The 17882-nt window shown below is 36.6% G+C and overlaps 1 protein-coding gene across 1 annotated transcript in view; it reads left to right on the forward strand.

Moving 5' to 3' along the window:
- pgap1 (post-GPI attachment to proteins inositol deacylase 1) overlaps window positions 1–17882 on the forward strand; it is a 319938-nt gene that overhangs the window by 72611 nt on the left and 229445 nt on the right. The window contains exons 8-10 of the mRNA XM_051930514.1: window positions 2992–3097; window positions 4624–4682; window positions 11440–11523. Of these exons, the coding sequence (XP_051786474.1) occupies window positions 2992–3097; window positions 4624–4682; window positions 11440–11523 (249 nt within the window). The remainder of the gene's footprint in view (window positions 1–2991; window positions 3098–4623; window positions 4683–11439; window positions 11524–17882) is intronic.

Consider the following 17882-nt stretch of genomic DNA (forward strand, 5'->3'; position numbering starts at 1 on the left):
AACTTATTTGTTGGGTAAAGAACATATGGAAGTTTTCTTTAACTCCTTCCTTATAATCCCTTGAATGTGCCCTGATTGTGAACATTCATGCTGAAAATTAATAGCAGCAATGATCTGACCTCTGTTTTGAAGCTGGTAGATTATATTGCAGTTACAACCATTTGAATTAACCTATATGTGTATAATGCTTCACTTGATTTATGGAGAAACCCACAAAAGGTTTAATTTAAGTTGCTGGAAACTGCATTTACAGATTAAATGCGTGTTTTAGCAGGTACCCAGGCTTTATGTACATAAAAGCACAGCAGAAAGTGTTTTGGGTACACAGTGGGAGGCAAACCTGTATAAGTAGGAGGCAGCACTCACACCAGATTAATTTAGACTTGCCAGTTAATGTAACACAAACAACTCTAGGATATTTGGAGAGAAATGGTTTACCAAGAGGAAAATGCTCACAGATTTTGCAAGAATGTGCAAATTGCCCCATTGAAATTGTTTTATCAAGTATCTTCTTAATGTGTATTAAGTCTTGCTTTAGCCCACTTATACTGTATTTTGACTCAATGATAGGATTGATTGCCACACTTTGCTTAGTGTAAGAATTGTATGTGATATAAATAGTAAAGTGGCACTTAACATGAATCATATCTATAAAACTGTTTTTATATAGCTTAAGCCAAGCTGTTGACTAGTATTGGATTTAAAGAAGTAAATGAAACTTTGCAGCAGGCTTTTCAGAGGGGTAATCATTTATTACCATAATAATTTACTGACTTTCACTGTTTTTAAAGAAAACGACACTCTTAATTATCTAAAGAAATCTTGATGCCAAGGATACCGCTATCAGAAAATCATGCTTCATCCATCTATCCACTTCACTAAATTACTCCAATTTAAAGCTGTGGAATCCTTGGAAACTATTGGCTGAAATCCTTAGGGCAAAAAGGCAATCTGGAAGTAATGATCAAGCTGTCTTTATTAATGAATGTTATAAGTCACTAGATAGTGAAGCTTTTCTCCTCTTTCCAACCAGTATGTATAATTTACTATTTGACAAGCAAAACATCATGTGCTTCTAGTTTGCTGCAGTAAAGTGGGTTGAAAGGTTGCAGACTTTACAGCAAAGATTAAGGTACCATCACTTAACCTTCCTCCTTGGAATCAATAATGTAACGGAAACTGCCAAGCAGTCATTTTATTATCATAAAGCATACCTCTTTTCTTTCAAATTACATGTTATTACTGTGTTTCTCTGGGAATACAGCAGTTATGTAGAGCTTGCCTGGCATAAGCCTTAAATCTAGCCAGTGATCAGCAAATTCATGAAGGCACAGTTGTGACATGAATTTCTCAGCAAGTACATACATTTCTACTTTTAAAACTATTTCTTCCTGTACATTTTCTTCCATTTTTGGCTATTTCGGCTCTCAAAAGATGAAGACTTCTTTCTCCTGACTCCTACTCTTTTCCTTTAATGCAGTGAATTACAACAAATGTCTGTTAACTCTATGTGGACTACTGCTTTGCTTATTTGTGTCACAATTCTGAGAGTGTGCATCATAAAATGTGGTGGTGGAATATTTACTGTGTGTCTGTGAGTGTGTGTGTACTCTAACCAATAGGGTGCACCATCAAGGCCCAAAACCTCAGACATAATATCACCCAACACAGACATGGTTTCAAATAAACAGTGTTAAGATGAATGCATCCAATTTTAACACAATTGTTGAATGAAATAACAGTCCTCTGGGCATCAGTGTGCTCCTGTCTGTGGCACTATTTGGCAGTGTCAAATGCACCAATACATACTGTCCCAGAGGTTCTCGGTTGGATTCAGGTCTGGGGAATGTGAAGGCCAATTAGTGGCATCAATGCCTGCGTCATGCATGTGCTGCCTACATACTCTGGCCACATGAGGCCAGGCATTGTCCTGCACCAAGAGGAACCCAGGGCCCACTGCACCAGTGCAAGGTCTGACAGTGGCTCTGAGGATGTCATCCTGGTACCAAACAGCAGTCAGGATACCGTTGTCTGACACGTTGTCTGTGAATCGCTCCAAGGGTATGCCTCCCTAGACCATCCCTGACACACCGCCAAATCAGTCATGTTGTATTAAATTGCAGGTTGCATAATGCTCACCACGCGTCTCCAAACTTTTCCATGTCTTTCACATGTGCTCAATGTGAACCTGCTCTCATCTGTGAAGAAATCGGGGTATCAATGATGGAGTTGCCAATTGTGGTATTCTCTGGCGAATGTTAATAAAGCAGCACAATGATGGGATGTGAGACCAGGTCCCCCTAGAGGACATTTGGCCCTCATGCTGCCCTCATGGAGTCTGTTACTGACAGTTTGGTCAGAAACATGCACAAAACTGTAGTCAGCTGTAGGCCATTTTATATGGCTCTGGCAGTGCTCCTCCTTTTCCTCCTCAAACAAAGGGGCATATGCTGGTCCTGCTGCTGGGTTGATGCACTTCTATAGCCCTGTCAAGATATCCTTGTGTAATGGCCTTCTCCTGGTATCTCCTCCATGCTCTTGAGACTCTGCTGGGAGACACAGCAAACCTTCTTGCGATGACATGGATGGATGTACCATTCTGGAGGAGCTGGACTGCATGTCAATCAGCTGCAGGTATCACCTCATGCTACCAGTTATGACAAGGACACCATCAAAATGAGAAGTGTCAATCAGGAAGGATAAGGAGAGAGCAGTTGTCTCTGGCCACCACCTGTAAAACCATTTCCTTTTTGGGTATTGTCTTGCTCTAAAGCAGGTGAAGTTGATTTACAATAGCTTATGCTTTTAACTGGACAGATTAATATACCTGAAGCTTAATTGATGTGGAGTTAGACTGTGATGATTTAGTGTTCCCTTAATTTTTTGAGCAGTGTATATATTAATATATGTGTATATATGCATTTATAAATGTATATATGTATAAATATGTATATATGTGTGCATATATTTAGTATATATTTTTATTTGTAGATAACATCTGACCCAAAGAAGAAAATATTAGTTTTACGGCATCATTTTATTAAAAACCCAGTGAAAGTGCTCAGTGATGAGGAAAACAATCCATTTACATTTGCAGGTTTGTATTACTTTTTTTTTTTTTAACAGTACACACAGTATAAGCACATATAACAGTTGAGAATTAACGTAGGATCCTCAATCTAATCTACATTGTGACAAATATGTGAAAAATAGTGAATTGTAGAAATCCTTTTTGTAATTACAGGAATAAAGTATTAACTTTTTCAGATCAAATTTGGGCTTATAGGAGGCTTGAAACCTATTGTGGCAGATAAGGGAAAAAGACAAGAACCAGTTTTGGCTGGGGAAACATTCCATAGAACAAAATCAACCGTATACCCACACTTACTAGGTCAGTTCAAATATACATGTTAATCTCGCATATCTTTTTTTTCTATGTGTGAGGGGAAAAATCTAGGATTCTGTCTCAGGCCTGTGCTGCTTTGAACTGTTGTACCCTTAGTGTGTCCCTGAAAACACAAAACAATACACTTAAGTATGACTCCAAGGCTGCTGACAAAGTGCAGTTAAATACAAAAGGTGACACATGCTTTCATCCACTATTTCTAGATGTGAAAGTTGACCTCTCAGTTGGCATTTGTACAGTATTTAAACTCCTTACTACATATATGGATTTTGCCAGTTACTATGGATAGTTAGCTATTGATCTAAAACACTGTAAGGTTGTTAATTGTTATTTATTATTCTCAAGTAAGTATCAGACTGGGCCTTGTGGAGGACTTTCTTGAACAATTTAATATTTTCAGTTTAAATGGGTAAACTTGCTGCTTTTACTGTTCTTACATTGTAATTTTCTGCATTGTTATTTAGGAGATCATGTGCCATTTCAGCATAGTTAATTCCTTTTCAATTTAATTTTTCAACAGAGTTGCTTTGTTCAGTGTCTCAGGGTAAATACTGATGTTAATTAGATGCTTTATTTTTTTATTTTTTACTTAAGCAAAAATGTATCTTTAAAGGCTAGAGCAGGTTAAATCAAATAATGCTCAGAAGTAGTTCTGTGTTTTGCTTTCAGCTTATTTGAATTTTCCACTAGCACATTCTGAAGTTCTGAAATTATGTATACTTGTGCAGGTTTGGTTCCTGCCATGCATCTCCTGCTGTTGGGATACGCACTTGTTCTCAAAAGCAATGGAAAAAAAATGAAAAAGAAATCTTCCAGCCTTTCATTTATTTCAATCTTCAGAGTAAATAATAATTTTTAGCACACCTATCACAGTCCTAAGATATATAGTTTTTTAACTGATAAAATGTTGATGCCATGGTAGATTTTGTTAAAAAATTAAGCTATTATTTCCATCAAAAGTTGTAAGAAATTCAGCCAGTGAAAAGGAAATAATCATTATCTGCTCTTGTGTCCACTGCAATAAAGGTTTCTTACCATTTTGTGTACAGTGCTTTACCTTGTCTAGGTTATTCTGAAAATGAGTTAACGATTATTATAGTCACTACTAATTCGTGTAGCATTTCCTATCCATCTAAAATGATAATGTAATATTTATATCTATTCATTATATCTATCTAAAAATGTTTAACGTATTGTAAATTAATAATCCTTTGTAGCTTCACCATACATCTGGACAGAGGTATCCTCCTCTAAACTGAGTTACACAAGTCCAAAGGTAAGAACATTTGTATTAATTTTAAAGCTCAACATAGGTGCTTTGCAAGTTAATTTTCTGAGCATGAATGTTCCAAGTAGGTGTTAGAATTATGTAGTTTAGCTTTAATGTAAATTCCTAGTTTTGCAATCAGTAAAATGAATACTTGTATTTGTTTTTGTGGAGCTGTTTTTTAGATTAATGCAAACATATCTACAAATCTGTTTAATCAAACTCTGTTAAATCATTTTTGACTTCACATGCTTTGAATATTTTCTGTATTTATCTTTATGTGCTGTGCTTTCACAGACCATGTGTACACTGGGAAAACGTAGTTTCTGCATTTTCCATTCCTTCTAAAAAACAGTGACCTTTGTATGAGATTTTAGGTAAACTAGAGGCAACACTTTACCTTAACATGTTTCCATTTGATTAATTACTAATGCAATCTTCATGCTATCCTGATACTGAAATTAGAAATACAAAGAAAGAGATGTCAGTTACACAAGATACCAGACAGAAAATAAATTGTGTGTATGTGTGTATATATAGGTATACAGTATAATATGCATACACTGCCAATATGAAATGTGACCTTGTATTGCGTATTATATGATGTTGCCTTTTTGCTTACCACATAACTGAAATGAAACACAAACGTTTTTCGTTGAAAATAAGAAATCTAAAATTCTGTAAAACTAGAGCTAAGGTATAAAATTAAAAAACTGACTGCACTTTGGGTGTACTTCTATTCACTAAATGTATAATGATGTGAAGATGAAAATTGTCGATGCGCAACAGACGTCACTGTAATTCAAAGTAAGACTGGAAACATAGGTTAAATGTTTAACACATGCTTAATTTAGTGAATAATTTATTTGGATGAGTATGGTGAATCTAAATATTGTTTCATAAATACATCACTGCATTCACAGGTTTGGTGTCCAATTAAACTTTGTTGGTACCGGCAAAGTACAAACTTTACTGTATTATAACAGTTCTCGTGATGTATTCTAATGCTACTGGGAACAGCAAGCCGTAGTTATTGTGGCTATCACGAGACCAACAGATATGAAAATGAGTGCTCAAGGCATTGATGAAACTTTTCAGTTATACTGATTCAGAAATAGAGGCAGAATATACCGAGGTGAGCAACAGCTCACATGCGCAGTGATCCTGCCGTGTTGCCCCAACATTGCTTGGGCTCTATCTGTGCTCACTATCGCACATTTTGACCATTCTATCTCGGGCACAACAAATGCATTCAGAATATCAATAATAGTGGTGACAATTGAATATCTAGGTAAAAACTTACAGAATTTACCTTAAATATACTTTTTTTTTTTAATCCCCAAGGATTATACACTTCACATCAGCATTTTATCATTATTACTATAACATGAAAAAGTTTATTTTAGTTATGTGTTCAATATTTGTTGCCTTTCATTTCCTGTCATCCTACATTTACCCAGATTGTTGTAGGCACGGAACCTACATGAAATGTATGCATTCCAAATATCGATTTATTATTTACCCGATAAACAGACTTGACCTTTGAGAATTTTGCGTCTCCCGTCAGCTGTGTCGGTTGGCGATGGGATAGCAGGCTGCTTGCTGCTTATGCTGATTGACGCATTTGCAAAACAATGTAGAGGTACAATGGAATTTAAGATGGCCTGACATTACGACTTTTTTCATAGTCTTCAGAGATTCTAGTGTTAAATGTTATGCTATTGTTCCTGTTCCCAAAAGTGATAAAATAAGCTTCCTCAATGATTACAGGGCTATTGCTCTTACATTGGTTTTAATGAAAATATTTGAACGCCTTGGTCCAACCCATCTGAAGTCTGTTACTTCTACTGATCTTAACCCTCTTCAGTCTGCATATCAAGTAAATAGATTTGTGGACGATGCCATCAACATGGGCCTACACTTTATGCTGGAGCATCTGCACTACAAAGGCACCTATGCCAGAATACTGTTTGTTGACTTCAGTTCAGTTTTTAACACCATTGCCCTTGAGCTGTTTTTAAGTAAACTTCTATAGACTGATTTTAATCCTTACATCTGTAAATAGATTTACAGTTTTCTGATAAACTAGAAAGAATACTGTACATTCATATGGCCTTCCACCTCTCAGACTGTCCCCATATTAGTACAGGTCCCCCTCATGACTATATACTTTTCCCCCTACTTTATTCCTTGTACACCAATGACTGCAGGTCCACTGATCCTTTAGTTAAAATCATTAAGTTCGCTGATGACACCACCAATATTGGCCTAATTACTAATGGCAATGAAACACCTTATAGAAAAGAGGTGTCTCCTCTTGTGTCTTGCTGTGCTTTCAGCAACCAAGTGCTCAATACCACCAGGACAGAAGAAATGGTCATTGACTTATAAGAGAAGGAGAAAGAAAATCTTTGTGCACTTTTTGACTATGTTCTTATTTAATATGCGCAAGAAGATTAGAAAGTTTGCAGTGTCCATGGATTCTTCCAGATGCAGCACATAAAAACATCCCTCTTTGCTGCTCAGCCTAGACACTGCTAAGTTATGTTATGTACCATTTCATTAATCTTTCTTGAACAGTTTTGTCTGAAAGTGACCTGAGATTTAGCAGCTTGGGGACCTTCTCCTCTAACAGAACATCTACATCTTTTTGTCAGCAGGCAAAATTTAAGGGCTATATTCACATTACATGCCTCATTACTCAATTCTGATGTTTTTGTTCAGATTGGAGTTACCCATCTTTATGGTTCACATTCATATGTACAAGTGACTTGTATTTAACTGTAATGTGAATACATCTGTCCCCCGAAATGTCACACATGTGCACATTGATACATTTGAGCAAATATGTGTCACCAACCATAAAACAGTCATATTTGTGAGATGACACATGATATTAAAAATGACAAAATGGGCACACTAATAGCTAGGGTATGCATTAAAATTTGCTTTGGAGGACAGCTAACAGTTCGTCAAATTAGGTCATCGCTATAGCTCTCCTCCGTTGTTGTTTTGCCATTCTGTTGGTGCGGGCTGATGACGACAGTGCTCAGCTCATGTGTATAGGCAAAAAAAAAAAACACACAAATTCCAATTTGACCTTTCTCATTCATGTTGCATGGCCACGAATCATATGATTATCTGATGTAGGATCACATATGAAAGTGACTCAATTCTGATTTGAAAAGATCCACAAAGCCCTGAAAACATCACGTTTGCTTTACATTAAGTCAAAATATTGGCTTTGAGTCACTTCAGCCTGGTAATGTGAACATAGTCCACATTTCTAAGTTGTATGAGGGTTTCCAGCCATTACTATAAGCTGCATTACATGGTATGATGCTTTAAATGTTTTATTATTTTGATTTCCCAACAAAACACAATTTAAGGCATTTTCTCTTGCTCTGGTATTCCCTAGATTTGTTTTTTTTTAAATTTGATTTCAACATATACAATGTAGTTTATTTATCTTTTAAGCTTGTTAAATAGCACTTTTGAACACAATGCATGTATTGGACCGGAGACTGAGCTGCAGGTACTATGTAAAGTCCAGTGCCAGGTACTCCCTGCTGTACTTTCTCTTTTTTGACTTGGGTTTTGGGATTTTGAAATAAGACACTGATAGCATCTTTGTTTGGAGATGGACATGTTTCTTTGTCTTAATTCCTGTGTCCACTAAGAGGTGTCACAAACCCTCCTAAACCCCAGACACAACCTCTCTGACTGCAGTCCAGGTTCAAATGATGTTTATATTTTAAAGAAAATGCCTCTTAACAGTCTTCCCTTTTATAGTCAATAGAACAATTCCTTCTTTTTCCTTCAACCCTCGCATGTATTCCCTGGAATGCATTCATGGTTCCCTTTTCAAACTCACCTGGGTGTGCTCTGATGCTTAATCACTGCCTCGAGGAAACACTTCAGGGTCAGGAAGGACCACTGCAAGACAGGTACTTATCGCCCAATAGCACCCCCTGGCAGCACTTATTGAACCCAACTGGGCAGCCTAATGGAACAACAACTCTCATGCTGTCGTGTAGGCGTCCAAATGATGTCTGCCAAGATATGATGCGGTTAGGTGTCGGCTCCCCAGTGACCTTCACTTGATTTGTCATTCCCTACACTATCCTTGTGGATGAAGTAGGGGTTTGTGGATACAATGCTTTAGAAAGATGTCTTCAATGGAGGACCGAGAGGACCCAACACTCTTTTCTGCAGTATGAACTAATGTTTGTAGCATGTTATAGTCAGAGACAATGCTGTTCCCAAGCCAGACAGTAATGCACCTGGTTAGAACGCCGTCAATGTTGCACCCTTTAGAATGAGGTGAGAAATAGTAGGGGGTAGGCTTGTCTTCTTCAGCCACCAAAAGAAGTGGAGACACCGATGTACCTTCTTGGCTATGGAGGTAGTGTTAATTGACCAAGCAAGGGCATCTGCCAGGTGCACACCAAGGAATCTGGTTCTCCTGACTAGTTCCATTTCAATGTAGACTGCGGTGGCCTACCTGAAGGCAACAGTCATCTCTTTCATCTTGTCCATTTTAAGAGATAGATTGTTACACTTGTACTAGTCCACCAGTCATCATATCTCCATTGTTGATGTGACCCACCACTGTTGTGTCATCCACAAATTTAGTAATGTTGTTAGAGCTGTACACAACTGTACATTCATGAGTCAACTGATTTAACACAAGTGGTCTGAGTACACAGCCCTGGGATGCACCAGTGCTTAGTTATAATGATAAAGCCACTTGAATTGACTTGACTTCAGTCTTGCTGAGTCTTCTGTTATTATGACCAGGTCCTTCCATTTTGTTGTCCTCCTGTCTAGGTGAGGGAATGGGGGTCTACCTCCACTGGGATGCACGTCAATCTATGTCACTTGTTAGAGGACCAAATGTTAGTCACTTATTCATGATGTGCAGTGTAATTTGGCAGATATAGTACTGTGTATCAGTCATTTTTTTGCGTTACTTTCTCTTGGTAAATGGTAATAAAGTTAATGTCTTAAGTAAAGATAAGGGAATTTACCATTAGAACACTGAAGGAATGGCTTTCGAAATGGGGCTTTGCAGTCATATGTGAATAATAAATTAAAAATCAGTAATTTCAGTCAGTAATAGCCATTAGCAACACTAGCAGATGTATTTTTAAATCAGTTTAATAGTGTCCTGATAAAAAGGTATTAATTTCTATCGAAAACATTATTAAATGTTTCCAAACTTTTGACTGGTACTGTATGTATCGCTGAGTGCAGACAAGGATGAGATTCTAGGCATGAGTAGGAACAATTTAATCAAGATCATAATCATTTGCTCAATGATTTCATATTGTTGATACTCCTAATGGTGCATACTTTTCTTGATCACTTCCTTTTCTCTTGTTTCTGTGAATGGTTAATGCTCCTGCTTTTCATTTTCCATCCTTTACTTGGAGGCAATATATAATAACACATTTTAGTTAATGAATTAGTTGCAAATTTAAGAATGTTTTTAAAACACTGCAAAAAAGTATGTGGGTCACTGAGATGTTTACAGTTGTTTAAAGGAAAATTAACTTACTATAACATCTGATACTTTTATATGGGTGTTCATGCATCTACTGACATCCTTTTAAGCAATACCTTAACCATGGATGAGAAAAAAAAATACCTGACTTTAGTATACATTAGCATATTCAATTCGTAGTAATTTTTTTGTTGTGTTTAATAACATTACAGACTGCATAAAGTAATTTTTGTTAGGATAAATTCAACTGCTTTTTATCTATTAGTTCCTGCAGCTTTATAAGGGGAGATGTACATGCTACGATATCCTGAAGTTTTCAGCTGCTTCTTGTTGGTGACCTAATTGTGGCTGCTGTTAATTTCTTACAAAACTGTAACACATGTATGGGTGCAGATCTGTGACTTTGCTAAAGACTAGGAAAGTTAAGTTGTATTTAGAGCACCGACAGTTATATTTCATTATTCGGTATATCTGTGCTCCAAGCGCACAGTAAAATAGCAGTACAATGTATTTAAAGATGTTCCAGCTTTTTCCACTAATCATTTCTTGCTCAAGAGTAGTAAAACACTATTTTCCTCAACCTGATTTAATGAAATGGAATTCCATATAATTTTAGTGTGTCAAAAATCAAATGATTTTGCTATAAATATTTCCTAGTTGTTACACGTTGCTTACCACATGCAAGTAAGAATTTTAGTGTAAACTTATGTCACTATAATCAAAGGCTATGTGTAAATTATTTTACCATCATTTGCCACATCTGTCTTAAAGTGTGATATTAACCACTGGCTTTCTAATCTCTTTATATACTTCACACCCTCGTTGGTAGTTTTACTTTGGTCTAGCTTTGTACATCTTTGAATGTGCATGCCTGATGATCAGTAACTTTTCTACAAATCAATACACCACAAATAAAATGCAATTTAACCATATATTCAGTCACAAGGGATGGAGTCTTTCCATATGAAGTTTAAAAAAAATAAAAAGAAAGAAAGAAAGTTCAAAATCACTGAGGTACTCAATAGACAAAGGGCTTGTCCACTAAGTGTACTAAATGATTTTTATCTTTGTTAGGGTGTCTTATTTTCAGTACATTTGTTATGCTTGGCATTAATGTTACAAACATCCTGATAACGTGATTTAATTAAGTCAACATGGATAAACTGCACTTTTATCAACTTTTTGATGCTCACAACTTTAACTCGATATAAGGTTTATACTGTTTGTGAATTAAGTAACGGTATTTTCCATTCTGTACAGGAACCTGAAACAAAATACTTTTTATTTCCTCTTTCAAGACAGAGAAGATCCTATAGTCACTTTCATTGCAGAAACAGCAATTTGGTAAGAAGTGAGAAATATTATACTATGAATGAGTCTGAACGACATCAATTCTTATGATTGAGATCCTATTTATTGATTTAATAGTGCTGAAATATATAGATTTAATGTGTTTATCTGGTAACAAAATATTCCAAACAATTTGGCCTTAAAGGACAACAACTTTTCCACCTACAGTACTCTTTGAATAATAAAGTGCTCTTCCTTTTTTTTTCCCCACTTAGTTTCTATAGATTTCGGTTGAAGAAATTTGTTTCACTTTTTTGAATGTTTTTGTTTAACATATAGACAGTTGTATCAGTAATTTTATCCAGTGGTTTTTGGAAATAATCTAAGATATATTATATTATATTGTATTATATTATATTAAATTATACTAGTCATTAAGCCAGTTACAATAACGGGCGCTAGAACAGTAGTGCATAAACATTAGTAGGAACAGTCTATATTAAATGGCAAGGGACTTTGACCTCATTCTGTTTGTTGGTCGTGTTTTTCTTTGTCTTTCAGCCTTTCTATTGTTGATGTTTAGTTGCTGAGCTGACCGTTCTTCGTGGGCTGCCGCCGTGTATTGTGTGTCTTTAATTTTCTGTGACAGTAATACAGTCTTGTACGTCCGCTGGCTTGTACATCCGTAATATACCTTTAATTTTCTCTGGCAGTAATACAGGCGTGCGCGTCGGTAATATGCCTTTAATTTTCTCTGACAGCAATACTGGCTTGTATGTGGTTGTAATATGCGTCACTGTATTGTGTACCTTTAATTTCCTCTCGCAGTAATACTGGTTTGTATTTCCGTTAAACGCCTGTAATTTTCTCTGACAGTAATATCGCGCATCGCATCGTGCCCCGCGCATGCGCACTTCACCAGAAGACACACACACACACACGGACACCTGGATGCACACAGGAATTTTATTAAAGAGGATTATGACACTACATCTGAGGATAATTATGAGAGGAGAATACAACCAGGAGACGATTACGTGAGCTTAGAAAAATCTTATGAGAGCAACCATGGCAGTTCTGAAAGAGGAAAAATTATCAAGTAATCAGATCCTTAAGGTGCAGTAGTTTATATCTCATGGTCTGATGCCTTTTTTGTGGTAGTTTGTGCTGACAGTTATAGAGCTGATAAAATGACATTGTTTGGGGAAAAATTATTTGGAGTAAAAGTTCAGCAATTTGGCTAGGTAATAAGCCATCTTCTCAGCTAATACCTGGCATGGACATGTCACTGAAAAGAAAGGACTTGATCCTTGCACTTTTGAATTGTCACCCATGTTGTAACTGGTCACTCGTTCAGCTTACTTTTAAAAGATGATCATTAATTAGATATCCTTCATTTTGTGGTCCTCTTTTTATATAACTTCCTCAGGAACTGCTGTCTGAGTCTAGGTAGAGTTATAAAGTGTTATTCAGGAATGAGTGACCACATGCCAGCTGTAATATTGAAGGAGGAGATAAATTGGCTAATGTGTGCAGCTGATGAAGTCTTTTTGTGATTCAGTCTTTACAGAAGTTGTATGTATGATAGCTGTGTCCTAGTGGCCGGCAACCTCTTATTCACCCCCTTTCTTGAATTATAGTCATCCCCTGTCAATTAAAAATGTATTTGGTAGATTAGAATCTTTTCGACACAGATTAGAAAGGATAGCAGAGTTGTTAAGGCTGCACTTCTTAAAACATACTGATTATCTACAGAGGGTTAACGTTAGCATCCTTCTTAATTTCAAGGCTGTTATTGCATCCTGCCTTATTAACAATGACACATAGTTCTCATTGCACCTGCAACATCAGAAACAATGCACACTTTTTAAAAGAGTATTTTTGCAAAAATGAAGTGACCCTCTAAGATAATGTAATGGGGAAAGATTTAAAAAAAAAGTGTTCATCCATCATAACAACGCAATACATACCCTCAAGGAAAAGGGGAGATGGGTTAGAGACAATGACTTTGGCATTGATCTAATATCTGCATCCTGCAATTACACCTACTTCAAGCAATTGTTTTAGTAAATGCTTGTTTCTTACTGGGTTACTGTACAATGCTTTCAAATACCTACTTTGTAGGGGGAAGAGAGAGACTTGGCAAGCAAAACAGAGGGACATTCTTTTACTGCTGCAGTTTTTATACTGTCATTCAACACAGTTTACTTGTAGTTGGTCTTAATTTGAGAAGTCACTGTGGTAGCTGTAATACCTCACATAATCAGTAGACTTAGGTTCTGATTCTGCCTCAGTGATTGAAAGTTTTAAGGTTTTACATTTTCCTAAGACTGCATGTTTTTGTTTTTTTCTACCTTTGGTACTTTGATTTTCTTCCACATTTCAGAGTACTGCAGTTGTGATGACTTTAAATTGGATCTACATAAGTGAGTATAGTATATACAAGATTTTGGTGTGCACTTTATTGGTTTTCCATTCTTGTTTGTTCCTTATTTGCACCTACTACTGACAGAACAGGCTCTGGCTTCCTGAATTGGAATAAGATGTGTAGAAAATTAATAGCTTTAAAAATAGTTTAATATCTGCACAGAAATTGTTACAGGAACACAGACTGTGTTTTGTATTGGCAATCTTGGGCTCCTATATGAAAACCTACTGTCTGAGTTGAAGTTGAAGTTTTAGGCTTGTGTTTGTGCACTGCTATCGAAGTGCTTGATATTTTCTGCATGGTGGTCCGAGGTCCCTTCAAATGTGTGATTCAGCCTTGTCCTATTGCTTTGATTTTATTATGTGTTATTGTTAAAGTGTTGTGAGCTAAGGTATATTTTTCAATTGGTACAGTGTTTCATTTAAGAGTGCTGTGAGCATGGAACATGGAGAGTAGAAATTGAATGTGTTGGAATTTCTTCTCAGTGCTTTAAAATTCTTTGGCTGCTTTCATTGAGTTGTGGCCATTTTAAAAGATGTATTATCTTTTGATTTTATTTTATTCTTTCCTGTAAACCTTTACAGATACAATCAAATTGAAGATGAAAGTCAAAAATAGCCTTGCAATGTAATTAAATAGGGACTGTAGTCAAAGTGTTTAATTCAGAATGGAATTTACAGAACATCTGCCACACTGTTTATGCTCATTTTTCTTTTATTTCTTGAAATTGTTACTAGATTTTTGCCATTCTGTCAGTGTTAAACTAAAGCAGTATTTTGCTCAATGCTGATAGAGTAAACACATGACCTTACTATCCTTAGGTCACTGTAAATCCTGAATGCTTAGATTACCAGTAGTATTAGTATTACTGATGTGCAAAATCAGGCAAACTTTTATTTTTAAATCTAAGGTAAAAATTTGTTTGTTTTAGGTATTTGCAACCCAGGTAATTTTTCTGAATCAATGATGAAACAGGACACAAAAAGTAACACTATTAATTGATGTTTTATTTGATGCAAAAACAAAATTTAATAGTAGCTAGTTATCAAAATTACTAAATAGACAAGAGGCACTGTAAATATCATAACAGTGAATTCATATCAAAATTCCTGTAAACAAAATTAACTAGTTTGACTGCTAATATGTATTGCTAAGAACATCAGAACACATCTGAAAAATACAGACCGGAGGGTACAAGTTTGCTTTGTTTTCTTGTTTATTTTAAATGTGAGATAGAAACAATACAGTGGGGAGAAAAAGAATTTTTTTCCTTTACTGATTCAGCTAAAATCACAGAAAGGAGTGACATAAAAAGAAAAAGATCTTTCCAATGGTTTGGAATTCTCTGAGAATGAAAGATTTGTTTTTCCTAACAACATACTTTTAACATTTCTTAGTCTTTTCTTTTTATATTCATACCCAATACCTCTGTAAAACCCTTCTCAAAGGCCATATTATCAATTGTGCATATATTTTAAGTATAAGATTAAATGTTTCATAGATATGTAAAATCTGCGGTGGGTTGGCACCCTGCCCAGGATTGGTTCCCTTGGTTCCCTGCTTTGTGCCCTGTGTTGGCTGGGATTGGCTCCAGCAGACCCCCGTGACCCTGTGTTCGGATTCAGCGGGTTGGAAAATGGATGGATGGATGGATAGATATGTAAAATCTAGTGTTTGGATGTTGTCTGGAAAAGAAATAATAAGACTACACTTATTTTAAAGTAGATTTGTTAGACTTTGACTGGTAAAAGCTTTTTGTGGTTTTTTTTTTTTTTTTTTTTTTTTTTTTTTTAATTTAAAAAAATTATAGGAAATACAATATTAAGTGTTGATGCAGTGCTCAGAAGTACATACAGTGGGTACGGAAAGTATTCAGACCCCCTTCAATTTTTCACTCTTTGTCATATTGCAGCCATTTGCTAAAATCATTTAAATTAATTTTTTTCCTCATTAATGTACACACAGCATCCCATATTGACAGACAAAAAAAAATAATTTTTGAAATTTTTGCAATTTTATTAAAAAATAAAAACTGAAATATCACATGGTCCTAAGTATTCAGACCCTTTGCTCAGTATTTAGTAGAAGCACCCTTTTGAGCTAATACAGCCATGAGTCTTCTTGGGAAAGATGCAACAAGTTTTTCACACCTGTATTTGGGGATCCTCTGCCATTCCTCCTTGCAGATCCTCTCCAGTTCTGTCAGGTTGGATGGTAAACGTTGGTGGACAGCCATTTTTAGGTCTCTCCAGAGATGCTCAATTGGGTTTAAGTCAGGGTTCTGGCTGGGCCATTCAAGAACAGTCACAGAGTTGTTGTGAAGCCACTCCTTCGTTATTTTAGCTGTGTGCTTAGGGTCATTGTCTTGTTGGAAGGTAAACCTTCGGCCCAGTCTGAGGTCCTTAGCACTCTGGAGAAGGTTTTTGTCCAGGATATCCCTGTACTTGGCCGCATTCATCTTTCCCTCGATTGCAACCAGTCGTCCTGTCCCTGCAGCTGAAAAACACCCCCACAGCATGATGCTGCCACCGCCATGCTTCACTGTGGGGACTGTATTGGACAAGTGATGAGCAGTGTCTGGTTGTCTCCCCACATACCTCAGTGCAAGACACATGACAGCCCGCATGGAGTTTGCTAAAAGACACCTGAAGGACTCTGAGATGGTGAGAAATAAGATTCTATCTTGGTCTCATCAGACCAGAGAACTTTTTGGCCTTAATTCTAAGCGGTATGTGTGGAGACAACCAGGCACTAAAATTGCCCTGGAAACATTTTCGACAATTTTAAGCGAGATAGATTTTAAGTTGAATAATTGTATGCTTTGCGTCTATGAACTAGAGTAAATTCTTGCATGACTGCCTTCCACTCCTTTTCTGAAATGATGATTAAGAGATTCTTTTTTCCATGTACTGTGGGATATTTGAAAGGAAGGGACTTTAAAATACTTTTATATATTATAGAAATGCTGTCAGAGTCCTCAATACTGATCAGTATTCCAGAATAGAAGTAGGTGGGAGGTAAGGAAAATTTTTTTTTTTTTTTTTTTTTTTTTGTTTAGCAAAGTTTCTAATTTGGAAATAATAGTAAATTTGAAGTGTAATTGTTTGTAGGATGTAAAGACATTATCTATGTACAAATGTGTAAGTGATTTAATCCTGTACGTTTTCTAAACCTTAAATAAGTTTGAGAGTGTGGAAAAGGTGGTTATCATGTAGAGGTGCCACAGATAAAAGCTTCTCTATCTTGAAGTACTTCCTACATTGGTTCCATATTCTGAGTGAATGAAGGACAACTGAGTTGTTAGTATATTGACAATAACTTGTATTTACTGGGGCACAAAGCAAGGAATATAAAGAAGTACAGTAATCCCTCGCTATATCGCGCTTCGCCTTTCGCGGCTTCACTCCATCGCGGATTTTATATGTAATCATATTTAAATATATATCGCGGATTTTTCGCTGCTTCGCGGGTTTCTGCGGACAATGGGTCGTTTAATTTCTGGTACATGCTTCCTCAGTTGGTTTGCCCAGTTGATTTCATACAAGGGACGCTATTGGCAGATGGCTGAGAAGCTACCCAGCTTACTTTTCTCTTTCTCTTGCACTGACTTTCTCTGATCCTGACGTAGGGGGATTGAGCAGGGAGGCTGTTCGCACACCTAGACGATACGGACGCTTGTCTAAAAATGCTGAAAGATTATCTTCACGTTGCAATCTTTTGTGCAGCTGCTTTTTGAAACGACATGCTGCTCGGTGCTTTGCATACTTAAAAGCTAGAAGGGCACGTATTGATTTTTGAATGAAAAACAAACTCTGTCTCTCTCTATCTCTCTCTCTCTCTCTCTTTGTCTGCTCCTGACGGAGGGGGTGTGAGCTGCCGCCTTCAACAGCTTTGTGCCGCGGTGCTTCGCATACTTAAAAGCCAAACAGCCCTATTGATTTGTTTGCTTTTTTTCTCTCTATGTCTGTGACAGTCACTGCTCCTG

This window comes from Erpetoichthys calabaricus, chromosome 8 (assembly GCF_900747795.2).
Source record: "Erpetoichthys calabaricus chromosome 8, fErpCal1.3, whole genome shotgun sequence".
In the NCBI taxonomy this organism is placed as follows: Eukaryota; Metazoa; Chordata; class Cladistia; order Polypteriformes; family Polypteridae; genus Erpetoichthys; species Erpetoichthys calabaricus.